The sequence below is a fragment of the Salvia hispanica genome, chromosome 1 (assembly GCF_029641045.1).
Source record: "Salvia hispanica isolate PSC_SH4W2 chromosome 1, Shi_PSC_v1, whole genome shotgun sequence".
In the NCBI taxonomy this organism is placed as follows: domain Eukaryota; kingdom Viridiplantae; phylum Streptophyta; class Magnoliopsida; order Lamiales; family Lamiaceae; genus Salvia; species Salvia hispanica.
This window is the reverse complement of record NC_142692.1, coordinates 14,875,688-14,890,133: the sequence shown is the minus strand read 5'-3', so window position 1 is coordinate 14,890,133 and position 14,446 is coordinate 14,875,688. Positions and strand designations below refer to the sequence as shown.

Genomic DNA, 14,446 nt, shown 5'->3' with positions numbered 1-14,446 from the left:
CAACAATATACTTCATAGCAACAACGACTTCTCAAAAACCCCATATCTAGATTACAATATTCAAACTCGAAATAGCAAGATTCAGCTAAGAAACAACTTGCGACAAAGTTTAAGCTAAGAAAACTTAGAAATGACGAAACACTTTAAAACTTTAACTAATATAAACTGAAAATGACAAAAGAACGATTGTATTTGCTCCTTAGAGCTGTGGAACGACAAATAAACGGTGGAGTCTAGCTAAAACTGTGGTTCTCTCCCTCCAAGCTAGGAGGAAGAGAGCATTCTTCCTTGGGAAACTTGTCTTTCTTCTTTTGGTGTGTATTTCTATTTCTCTTCTTCAGATTTTCTCCCCCTTTTATAGGGTGGCTGCTAGCTCGAATCCCTAGGGTTAGAGATTTTATGATTTGGCATTAATACCCTTGCAGCAAAAAAAAAAACACTTGTAGATTCTCTCTCCTCTGCCCCACTCTTTGCCGCGCCACTTCCTTTGGTAAATCCACTTGATCAGCACGAGTTTTGGTTGTTCCATCTGCGTCCACTTGATCAGTTTGCACGACTTTTGGCATTTTTGCTCCATTTGCATCCACTTGATCAGTTTGGACTAATTACTTGATCAAGCGATAACCTGTGCACTAAAACTCAAATTTTCCGCATTATCTCCCCAAATGGCACATTAAACCACCATCAAAATCATACATGAAACGAGTCTTATCATTCACACAATCACAGTGTATTAGGTTTATAATTTTAATTTATATACTCTTTCGTCCTTCAAAAATGGAAACTTTTATGAATCAACACGGGCTGTAATGCAAATTGATTAAATAATTGAGATAGAAAGAAAAGCGTTTTAGTGAAAAAATTGGGTCCCACCTTATTGCAGATAAAGAAATTTCCTAAAATAGAAAGTTTATATTTTAGGGGATGGAACAAAATAATAAAAAAATAATTTTAGAGGACGGAGGAAGTAGTATTTTGTATTTATTAAACTGTAGAAAATTTCTCTTGTATGTTTTTAATAATTTAGTAAAAATAAAATTACATTCTAAAAGTTTCACATTAGTGCGTTTTTTTATATATTAGAGTATGAATTTTTAGTGAAACCGCTGTCAAAATTTATTTCTTCGTCCACGTCCACCGACTACATCTTAATTGAATTCTCTAATCTACAACATATAATAGAGTAGATTTGCTGTGACATTATATATGATGAAATAGGAAGATATTTAAATTTCATTCTCGAATAGTAACATCAGAAGCACATGGCAAGAAATATAGCACTAAAATAAAATTGACACACACTAAATAATCTCTTGTCCGCCACACACCAATTATCATACACTAATTTCACGTTCTATTTTTTTCCTCCTCCTCATGTCAACTTCACCACCCCCTCTCTATACTGTACTCTATATATACATCACAATTTCTTCCCTTCCACTACAATTCATCAATACCAAATAAATATTAATAAACCAAATAAATATTAATAAACCAAAGAAATACTATCCTAGTATTTTAAATGGCTTGCCCAAGCGATTGGCCGGAGCCAATAGTCCGAGTCCAATCCCTATCCGAGAAGTGCGGAGGCAAAGGCCGGATTCCCGAGCGATACGTGAAGCCCGTGGAGTCGAGGCCTTGGTTGAGCGAAGAAGGTGAAGAAGCCAACATTCCGGTGATTGACCTTGGGGAGGAGGGGGAGATTGGGGGCCGTGTGGCGGAGGCTTGCCGGGAGTGGGGTTTCTTGCAGGTGGTGAACCACGGGGTGAGGCCGGAGCTCATGGACGCGGCTCAGGAGGTGTGGCGCCAGTTCTTCCATCAGCCCATGGAGGTCAAGCAAGCCTACGCCAACTCCCCCACCACCTATGAGGGCTACGGAAGCCGGCTTGGCATCGAAAAGGGCGCCATTCTTGACTGGAGCGATTACTACTTCCTTCACTACCTCCCTTGCAACTTGAGGGATGTTAACAAGTGGCCTTCCCTCCCCATTTCTCTAAGGTTTCTTTTTTTAAAAAAAAATTTTTATCTCAATAATAATGAATACCTACCTTATTGCTACTACTATATAAACCCTTGTTTTAATATAAGGGGTTAAATTTGTTACTTAATTCAACTTGTGTGTATGTTAGTATGATTCACATAAACTTTTTTTTCATAAATTCCCTTTCTATACTATATTCTAGTGGTGAGTGGGATGAGCATATTGAAGCAAAGTGGTAGCATGTTTGGAATTGGAATAGTGAAAGCTAAGTGCAATTGACTAATGGGAAATTGAATGTGTATAGGGAGGTGATGGATGAGTACTCAAGGGAGATTGTGAGGCTAGGTGGGGTTTTGCTAAAGATGCTGTCGATAAGCCTCGGATTAAATCATGATTTCCTACAAAATTCGTTTGGAGGAGAAGATGTTGGGGCTTGTTTGAGGGTCAATTACTACCCGAAATGCCCGCAGCCGGATCTGACCCTAGGCTTATCCTCGCATTCGGATCCGGGTGGGATGACGTTTCTGCTGCCGGATCAGAATGTTCCTGGGCTCCAAGTTCGAAGGGGCGACCGTTGGATCACGGTCAAACCCGCCCCACACGCCTTCATTGTTAACATCGGTGATCAAATTCAGGTTAGCCACAATAAATCTCTCTACTTCCTAAATTTTTTTTTTTATGTGTGTAGTAAAATCTCTCTACTTACTAGGACTACAAATAATTATTCTTGTTCTTAAATAGAGCTCTAACATAATAATGATTATATATTATTTTCAAATCTATGTTAAATACGTTAAAAATAATATTATGATTATATACAAGAGAATTTTAAGAAATGCATGCATATAAATAGTCATGTGGACTAGCTATTGAGTACATGCACAATTTATCCAAAGTAGAGTATTCCTTGATAAAGATTATACTGTATAGTTCTGAGAATTAGAGATATGGATGAAGTAGAAGGAATCTGAGTTACTTTATAGGTAATGATGATCAATAATAAAATAACTAGTGATATTTGGTTTCTGATTAGGAATAGCGTATGTTATTACTCCCTCCGTCCCACAAATATTATCCCATTTTTCCATTTCCGTTCATTCCACATTTGTCTCATTTCACTTTTACCATTTTTGATAGTGGACCTCATATTCCACTAACTCATTCATATTCACATTTTATTATAAAACTAATACTTTAAAAGTAGGACTCACATTCCACCAACTTTTTCAACTCACTTTTCATTACATTTCTTAAAATTCGTGCCGGGTCAAAATGAGACTATCTTTGTAGGACGGAGGGAGTATACATAACCACCAACCAAAATATAATATAGAATTACAATAGATATAATTATGTTACATAGGAGAGCTCATTCTTAATGAAGTGTAGAATGAATAGCTTTATGCCTTTATATGCATTTCTATTTCTATTTGTGATTTACATTATAGTCTCTAAATTTTAAGTTTTTCAAGTATGAAATGATCAAGTAATTATGTATACCTGAACATAATATTTTCTTCATGAGCATATGTTACATGATTTATAGTGAATCAACTATTTTTGTAAATCCAAAGAATCTAAGAAAACTTCATATGGGCAGAGCACATGGAAATACTAGGCAATTTTCTTAATTAATTGGGTCAGTGTGGTTATAAGTAAAAATTGTTTATTACTAGAATTTTAACGACAGGTGGTTAAAATTTTGTTTATGAAATGTCAGTATAATGGAGTTTGGCATTATCGGATTTCTCCACATTAAAATATGAATATAAAACAACATTTAATTAAACGTGCAAATATTGTATTCTAATTGTCTTTATTTGACTATTTGTTCGATTCCTACCATCGTTTTCAAACGAAAATAAATCAACTCCAAGTTGGAGAGAAATTCGAAGAAAAAGTAGTGGGTCCAGTAATGTTTGGCCATAAAATAGTGTTTTTCTTTTGGTGTCCCAAAATATTAATAGTGGTGAATGTGATATACTACAATTTTGTCTAACAATGATCAAGTAGTTCACATGTGTGTTTTTCTCATAAGTTGCTGTTTTGGATGCATTCGGTCGCACCCATCCATATTTATGTATTCTTATTTTAGCTATTGAATTTTAATCAACTTTTAATTAAAGATTAAGTAATTAGGAATTGTGTTTTGCAATAGTTATATTGTAATCTTAAATTTATAAGAGGAGATAAGTACATGTTCGCCCAAAATATATATGAACTATAATATGATAAATTTGGATATAATTTTAATTTTGTAATAGGGTATCCTTATACGGTACTTAAAATATAAAGTTGGTTGGAAAGTCATCTTTCAAATCAAAGTTATCTAATTTTTTATTTATGTGATTACTACTCTTACTTTTGTCCTTGGAAGGGACATGAGATAGAGCTATTGCATAAGTACTATAGTACTTAATATAGTATATTTGAAAAATATAATTGAAAGAAGAAATAAAATAAATGTTGATAATGATAACTCGAAGGGATGCTACTACGTTTAACTTTTAAAATTCAAGTACGTAACCAAAATTATGTTATATGAATATAACATATTTCTCTATAGTTCTAAGAAATCGCAAGATAAAAAACATCAAACAAAATTATAATTTCTCTCTTTTTATGCACTATAAGCTCAAACTGTGTAACTCGAAAATACTCATAAAAGAAATTGAATTAACTTTATTTTTTAAGTTCTGTTATTCTTATAATTAATTATCATTTTTATATTAATGAAGTATTATTTTGTTGAAAATATAATAGGTGTTGAGCAATGCTATTTACAATAGCGTTGAGCACAGAGTAATTGTGAATTCAGCGCAAGAGCGCATTTCACTGGCCTATTTCTATAATCCAAAAAGCGACTTACTCATACAACCGGCAAAGGAATTGTTGGCACCGGACAGACCCGCACTGTACCCAGCCATGACCTTCGATGAATATAGGCTCTTCATTAGGACCAAGGGCCCTAGGGGAAAATCTCAATTAGGAGAATCTTAAAATCAACATAAAGAATTGATAGACTTATGCCTCACTCTTTTGCTTTAGCTGTGTCTTAATTAGTCATTTACTTTAGATTAATTTGGATATAATCAATATATTTGGTATCGAGTTTTATCAAATTTTATTGTATATTGTAATGATATTATGACACAAAAGTGAATACATCATATAGAATTACAATATTATTGTACATTTGTACTCATTCATTTGCACCTGCATGTTGATTTCTGACTCAGTTGGTGTTAACACTAACGTATTTCTTGTTCATAATTTGGATTGAACGTCAATAAGGGTCCGTTTGGTACACAGAATTAGAATTGGAATTGAAATTGAATTGAAAAGAATTGAATTCGAATTGAAATTGGAATTGGATTGAATTTAAATTCAATTCAAAATTCTTTGTTTGGAAAAATAAAACCCTTTGTTTGGAATTGAATTTAAGAAATTGCGCGCACACACTACACACGTTGCACAATCATTAAATATACACACACGCACTAGAAACACATTGTGTGTAAGAATGTGTGCAGTGTGTGAATGTGTTAGTGTATGCAGTGTGCAGTGTGTGTAAATGTGTGTAAGAGTGTGTGTGAATGTGCGTAAAAATGTGTGTCAGTGTGTGTAATTTAATAAATATTTAGAATTCTGCTACGTTCAATATGGAATATCAAACACAAATATTGAATTTAGAATTGAAGGCTCTAATTTGGGCGTCAAATTGAGCTGACATCTTGAAACCAAATCGATATTGTTCACTTGAAATTTCTTTTGCTAAAATGAACCTTAACTTTCTATGTGATAGTAACTGGATTATTGTAGCTCAAAAAATTCATGGGAAAATGTCAATAATTTTGATTAAAATATATTTAATATGCATTACATAAAAAACAACATTATTTATTTAACCTCTCAGGGGACCGCAGGAAACGTTAGTCATGATGGGCAGATGGCCCATAGATCATTCACCAAATCTTTCCTCCTTTTTGTTTTTTTCTATGGGGACAATATCGATATGCTACTTGATATTTTCTTTTTCCAGATAAATTTATATATTCCTTGTAAATATATAAATGGAGTTATTGAGAAAAAAATTAGAAAATAAGTAAAAACAAATGATATTTTGCGAGCAAATAGAAAACCTATGCACTACAAACTATAAGATTAAAAAACTTACTCCTCTTTTAATGTTACAAAAATTGACACCCAATTATTAGTGTTTGAATTTTTTAAAAAATAAACACAATTTAGAATAAATAAGAAAGCGTTTATAGGTTGAGAACAAATTATCTTTATATTTTATGTTTTTAAGACGCTTCTATTTGTATTCTCAAATTTTAGTTAAGACATCAACAATAAGAACACTTTGTGAATAGTTGGTCGTATAATTAGCTTCCTAATTAATAATACTAAAAATCGTCCTTAGCTAGTATTTTGTTGCAGTGACAGTTTTTCAAAAAATCGTTACTTTTCAGTTGCAAAAAATTATTCATACAGTACAAAATAAATTTGTATTCTGTTATTACTGCATTAATATGCGAAAAGAGTGGTTGATATAGACCAAACAGGATAACTCAGCCTAAAAGATTAGCTGCCCGGAGAGATAGAACCTATTTAACCTATATACCCCACACTAGTTGTTCTCACATCCGATGTTGGACATTGAGTCTGTAACATTTGACCCTCCTTTAAGGGCCAACGTCCTCGTGGGTCACGGCTACTTTGGTCAAGGATGATAGGCCACCACTCCGAAACGAGTTCTCGTTAGTTAAAGCAGATTCTTTGCCCGACCACCACTCTTTGCCTTCTCACACAGTTTTATGAGTTCAGCCCATGCAAGGACCACCAAATATTAGCCATCAATAATCATCATATATTTTTGATGCATACATGATACAATAATACTACATTATAATTGATGAGTCTCATAGTCCGTGTTCATACCTCGCACAATATAATTAATTAGCAATTGTTTAAAAATTTTAAAATAGCGAAAACGTACAACGTTGTTTTTGCGAAATTGTTGAACATATTTTAGTCCATCATTCCACGTCAATTTTTTCTCGAAATACAAAAAATGAATGTCTGATAAAAATGATTAAAAAATAATAGGTTATGGTATAAAAACATTTCCAAACGTTCAAAATATAATTAATAGTATGTAAATAGTTTGAGATTTAAAGTGATATTATAATCAAAGCATTTCTTATAATTACAGAAGAAATTATTTTAGTGTATCTTCTTAACCCCTACCTTTGAATTAACTACTCAGAATAGTCTATTAACACGGTAAACAAAGTACTCCATATACCTGGTGACTAGTCTTTCTCTTTCATCCATATAAAAAATAAAAAAAAAAAAAAAAAAAAAGGAAAAAGGAAAAAAAATCTATATCGTGAGATATTAAAATAGAATCTTATTTATATTTTGTTTAATGTGATACGTGCATTGAGTGGTGAATATGAAGTTATAAACTAGTGGGCAACGAGCTTCCCACGTTTAATTCCTGCATTATTTTTCTTCTCTTTTGTTTACTTTTATTTATACCAAATCAATGAAAACATAATTTACGATTTTAAATAAATAAATTTATTTCTTTAAAGTAGTTATTGCTGGATTTATTCCATTGTGTTCATACTAAGTCTATATTTGACAACAAAACGTAACTTATTAGAACATTTTTTACACCAAAGTTTGAGTCTCTTCAGTGATTCTGCGCATTCTTGCGAAATGTTTGTTAGTTTTAATTTTAAAAATAGATAAAAAAAAAAAAAAGAAAATTCTCCTATATTTGTTCTATCAATAAGAATTCTTTCTTTGTTTTCAAGAATTATGGATGAAATTTAGAATGTAAACTTTTTCACCCATATCGTTTTTCGATAAGTCGAATTTAATTTTGAAATCGGATTATTAAAATATTATTATGACATTTTCTTTTAATAAGCTATCTCATTAATCAATTTACTTCTCATTCATTCTTGATTCTCCTACACCAAACCTTTCGATATTTTGTTTGAGAAACTTTTAGCAATACAAAGAATAATTGCAAGCATTCTATACTGGAATATGCTTCACAATTTAGATTTTCTCGAATACGAACTTGATAAGTCCCCAATTATCAATCTATAATGAATAAACTACGCCTTGTTTGCAAGCCAGATAAGTCCATAATATACCTGATTTATCTGGACTTAAGTGATTGTTTGTGGGAAAGATGTTTAAACTATGTGGCCGGTTTTTTTTTATCGGCCCACTAAAGTTAGTTATTTGAGTATGTTAGTGGAGAATTGACTCACCTCAACAGAGATAAATAAATTATCAAAATAAAAATGAATTATTTTTACGGGACATACTAAAATCGATAGAGTCTCTATTTTTATAGAACGAAGACTTTTTCAAGCTTAACGCATCTTTGAGCCCTTTGCTCAAAATAATACTTCTCTGTGATGTGAATCAAGGTATTCAACATCATGGATTACCACGACATCGAGGGCCATAGGTTAATTGGAGTCCGAGAACAAGGTGAAGACATGACAAGGAGTCAAGCCGGATTTGGATATCTGATTCAAACTGGAATTTGCCTATGATGACAATGTTAAAATGCTCTCTTGAGACTGTCATTGTCTTCATCGTCGAAATAGCTTCGCGTGAGTACCTTGCACGCATCAATCGGAGTCCGGATGATGAAGTTATGGTCGTTTAAAGAAAGTCGCGCAATGCAGAAATAAACGCGCGGGCGGACGTTTTGCCAACCAGAAAATGCCCGGTCGGGCGTGTTTGCCGAGATGTCAATTTTTTTCCAAAAAATTAATGCGGGTTGGCGAAATAAGCCGTGGGAAACACTCGATCGGGAATTTTGTCCAGGGTGTGAGTTTTTTACCAAGAATTGTTTTATTTTGCTCCTTTTTCACTCCTAGTATAAATAGACATATTAGGGCTTTATCATGGCAGGTTTTGAATGATATTATATAACAAAGTCTCAAATTTGAGTACCCCTTCATCTTTGAAGGTTTATCCAAAATCCCTGGTAGTTGCATTTCAATCTATTGTCGGGCTTAGGTGGAATGTTAAGGTATGCTTTGTTAGGGAGATTTAGAATATTGAACAAAATGGAACGGATAGTCTGAAAGTCGTGATGAAATCACTTTCAGATCAAATCAATTTCGGTGGTTCTACCAAAATATTTGATCGGATAAAATTCAGAGAAAACAAAACTATCTAATGTTGATATCTGAGAAAAAGCGTACAGAACCAAACAACAATCGATCGGATTTAATAAGATGAAAAATCGCGTTTCAACAAGATGAACAGGTGCGTCTGTTAATTTCACAACCGAAATTAACTGATTTTCAAAAGGTTTCTGAAATTGCAAATTAGTCCTTTGACTTTCAGAAATTACATTTTCAAATGAATTTCTTACACAGCAACTTCGTTGGAAATAAAAAATTTCCAAGCTGACCTGGGCTCTGCCCCTTGGACCCCGCTACCCGGAGGCGCTGCCCCCGGACCCCGTTCATCTAACATCATAATGAATTCAAATAAGCGTGCACTCCGCACCTCCAGACTTATATGATGTCTCACTATGACAATACTAATCAATCAAGTTAATCCAATTACACTAAAATATCCAACAATCCTCCCCTATTTTAGTGCAATCCTTGATTAACTAAAACAAGTCATCTCAAACATTCAAACTTTTGCATAAATGAAATATCGTAACGATTGAATTCCACATTAGTACATTACACATTCCAAATATTCGAATACCACGGGTGTCTCTAAGGATTGAACCCTGGGAACTCACATTGAATACACGAAGATAATGTACACAAAAGTTTACATAAGAATATGTTCTATCTTGACACTATATTTTACTAGCCTATGTCCTTATCCTTCATAAACATGTCGAAACCAAGTCTCAGCTTCTTGAAGCGGCTAAACTTCATGCTTATATAGGTAGCTCCTTTATTCTTGCACTTACATTTGCAATTTTTCAAAAGAACTATTAAGAATATATACATTCAACCTCCTTAACTTGTAAGTCCAAACACATACCTTGGGACGATTTTCAAATGTGTTCCAATCTCCAATTATTAAGTCTTCCACATTGAATTCTGCATCTAGTGTCATACTAAATGGGAACTGGGTATCTTAATATCAAAGATTTGTAGTGGACTTTAATCCCATCCCTATAGCCGATTTGTGCACAAGCTCTCTACTTAACCCTTTGGTTAAATGATCGGCTAAGTTATCATGAGTTCTCACAAACTCCACAGATATCACACCATCCATAATAAGTTCATGAATCATGCTATGTCTAACACCTAAGTGTCTTGACTTTCCATTATACACTTGACTATATGCCTTAGCCAAGGTAGCTGCACTATCACATCTGATAGATATAGGTGATATCGGTTTAGGCCACAATGGAATTTCATATATTAGATTTCTTAGCCATTCAGCCTCTTTACCAGGTGCTGCTAATGCCACAAACTCCGATTCCATTGTTGAATTCGTGATACAAGTTTGTTTCTTTGATGCCCAACATATAGCACCACCTCCAAGACGGAATACCCAACCACTTGTGGAAGAATGATCTTCCATATTGGTAATCCAACTTGCATCCGAATAACCTTCAAGAACATAAGGAAATTCAGAATAAGTCAACCTATAATCCATGGTTCCTTTTAAGTATTTAAATACTCGATTCATTACTTGCCAATGGATTAAACTTGGATTATGAGTATATCGTCTCAATTTTCCAACTGCAAAGGCTATATCGGGTCTAGTACTAATCATAGCATACATTAGTGATCCAATAGCCTTTGAATATTCAAGCTGATTCACAGCAACTCCTTTATTAGGCACGAGTTTTGCACTAGGATCAAAAGGAGTCTTAACTGAAGAACAATCTTTGAAGTTAAACTTTTCCAATACCTTCTCAATATAATGTGATTGAGAAATAGAAATTCCTTGTTCTCCATGTGTGATCTTAATTCCAAGAATCACATCAGCCTTCCCCATGTCTTTCATCTCAAACTTAGATGACAAAAATTCTTTTGTTTTATCAACTTGATCTTGGTCAATACCAAAGATCAACATGTCATCCACATATAGGCAAATGATAACCCCTTTACCGGTAGCATCAAATTTGCTATATACACACTTGTCTGCTTGGTTTAATATAAAATCATTCGACAACACCACGTCATCAAACTTCTGATGCCATTGCTTGGGGGCTTGCTTTAGTCCATAAAGAGATTTTACCAACTTACAAACCTTATGTTCATTACCAGGCATGACAAAGCCATCTGGTTGTTTGATATAAATCTCTTCATTTAATTCACCATTCAAGAAGGCAGTCTTAACATCCATTTGGTGAATTACAAGATTATGTATAGCAGCAAGTGCTAACAATAATCTAATTGTGGAAATCCTAGCAACCGGAGCATAGGTGTCAAAATAGTCAATTCCTTCCTTTTGTCTAAAGCCTTGGATAACCAATCTAGCTTTATATTTGTCTATGCTTCCATCCACCTTCATCTTCGTTTTGAAGATCCATTTACTATTCAAAGTTATACAACCAGGTGGTAAATCAGTCAGTTTCCAAGTACAATTTTGGATTATAGAATCCATCTCCTCTTAGATTGCCTCTTTCCAAAATGCAGAATCCCTTGAAGCCATAGCTTCTTTGTAGGTCCTTGGATCATCACCAATAGTAAAGCAATATTGATATTGAAAATTAATTTCATTTCTTGATCCTTCTAGTAAGTACAATTGGAAATCGTTTCCAAAAGACTTAGCTTTTCTTACTCTACCACTTCTCCTAGCATTAGGAGGTGTATCAATCACTTTTTCAGTTACACCAGAGTTACTAGACCTTGCAATCATGTCTTCTGGTTTAGATATAGACGTGAATCTATCCTCATTGCCAAAATCAGCATCCCTTGACTCAATAATAGAGTGCACGGATACATAGTCATTGGGTTCTATGACATAGAACCTATAACAAGCAGAATTTTCAGAATAGCCAAGAAACGCACAATCTATACCTCTTTGACCTATGATTTTCATTTTAGGGTCAGTTAGTCTTACCACAGCTCGACAATCCCAAACTCTGAGATAGCTCAGTTTTGGTGGTTTCTTATGCCAAAGTTCATAAGGGGTTATCTTGTTCCTTTTATTAGGAACTCTATTCAACAAATAACAGGCTGTTAACAAGCCTCACCCCAAAATCCTTCATTTAGGCCATAATAGCACAACATTGAATTAATCATTTCTTTCAACGTTTTATTCTTTCTTTTAGCTACACCATTTTGTTGTGGTGTATATGGAGCAGTCGTCTGATGTATTATACCAGTAGATTCAAAATATGCTGGATCATAATACTCACCTCCCCCATCAATGTGAAGAACTTTAATCTTCACACCATGATGAAGCTCTACACTTTCTTTAAAGATTTTAAATTTATCAAGAGCTTCATCTTTTGAATGGCATAAATAGACACAACAAAATCTAGTAGCATCATCAATAAAAGTAACTACATACTTTTTACTACCAAGTGATGGAGTTGAATGAAAATCACACAAATCACTGTGTATAAGTTCTAATACCTTAGTAACTTTATTGACATTCTTATTGAAAGGTTGTCTAGTTATTTTAGTTAACATGCAAGTTTTACACTTTTCATTGTTCAACTCAAATGCTGGTATTAAACTCATTTTCAACATCTCTTTCAATCTCTTGTAATGCACATGTCCAAGTCTAGCATGCCACAATTCTGATTTACTAGCATGATTACTAAAACTAGTAGAAGTCATACAAACAGAATTATTAACAAAAGAAACATCTAGATTCAACTTAAACATACCACATAGATAACTGAAACCAATAAAAGTACCATGCCTTGACATAATGTATTTGTCACTTTCTAACACTTGTTTATAACCACAATTATTTAACATAATACCAGAGACTAAGTTCTTACAAATACCGGGTACATATACAACATTATCTAACACTAAGGAATTTTCAGAAGTAAATACTAGGCTAACAGATCTTATTCCTTTGATTGGTTCAGTTGCAACGTTGCCCATCTTCAAAGAAGATCCATCTTCAATTGGTTTAAAATCCTTGAACCATTGACGATCCGATCCTTGCATACATGACATGTTGCACCCGAATCAATCCACCATGAAAGATCATCATCCTGCACATAAAATGCTTCAGAAATTACTGATGCATAATAATTCTCAACATAATGATTACTAGGTACAGAAAACGAACCTGATTGCTTTTCAAGATCCTTGGATCCACTTGAACCAGCCTCGTATTTCCCTTTTCCTCCACCTTTTCCAGACATACAATCCTTCTTGAAGTGCCCGGATTTTCCACACTTCCAGCAAGTCAGTTTAGGCTTCTTATTCCCATCCTTATTGTTATTCCCTTGAAACTTCCGTTTCCCTTGAAACTTACGTTTCTCTTTACCAGTCTTTGAGGATTCACCCTCTTCCACCATGTTCACAGAAGAACCAACCATGTTTCTAGCATTACCAACAGAGCCCTTTTCCATATCACGTATGGACTGTTCAATTTGGAAATCACTTCCAAGTTCAACCAAGTTCAACTCCTCCTTCTTGTGTTTCAGATTATTTTTAAAATCCTTCCAAGAAGGTGGTAGTTTATCAATAATACTAGAGACAGAAATGGATTCATCCATTTTCATATCATATTGGGAAAACTGTCTCAATATCCTCAACAACTCGTTGTATTTTTCCATGACAGGCCTCGAATCAACCATTTTATAGTTAATAAAGTTACCAACAAGAAATTTCTTGCTAGAGGCATCTTCTGCCATATATTTGGCTTCGAGGGAATCCCACAATTCCTTAGCAGACTCAACATTTTGATACACATCAAATAGAGAATCAGACATACCGTTTAAGATGTGACCACGACATATGTAGTCATCGTTCTCCCACTTCATCCGCCTCCTCGTCTGTTCCAGAGTTTCATTTTCAACAGCCTCGGGCATGGGAATACTCAGAACGTACACGACCTTGAGATTTGTCAGCATGAAATGCATCTTCTTTTTCCAGCGTCTGAAATCTTGGCCAACAAATTTATCCAACTTCGTGAAACCTTTCGTTCATTCCTTCACCGTTTCCTTGTTCGATATTTTCAGATTGATTTGATCTTTGTTAGGGAGATTTAGAATATTGAACAAAACGGAACGGATAATCTGAAAGTCGTGATGAAGTCACTTTCAGGTCAAATCAATTTTGGTGGTTCTACCAAAATATTTGATCGGATAAAATTCAGAGAAAACAGAACTATCTAATGTTGATATCTGAGAAAAAGCGTACAGAACCAAACAACAATCGATCAGATTTAATAAGATGAAAAATCGCGTTTCAACAAGATGAACAGGTGCGTCTGTTAATTTCACAACCGAAATTAACTGAT

The 14,446-nt window shown here is 34.1% G+C and overlaps 1 protein-coding gene across 1 annotated transcript; it reads left to right on the top strand.

The window, feature by feature from the left end:
• The first annotated feature begins 1,383 nt into the window (after positions 1-1,383).
• Positions 1,384-5,174, top strand: LOC125218120 (jasmonate-induced oxygenase 2-like). The gene is made up of 3 exons (XM_048119721.2): positions 1,384-1,998; positions 2,286-2,616; positions 4,745-5,174. Exons 1-3 carry the CDS (start codon positions 1,523-1,525, stop codon positions 4,979-4,981), a joined length of 1,044 nt encoding a protein of 347 aa, XP_047975678.1. The 5' UTR covers positions 1,384-1,522; the 3' UTR covers positions 4,982-5,174.
• The last annotated feature ends 9,272 nt before the right edge of the window (positions 5,175-14,446 follow it).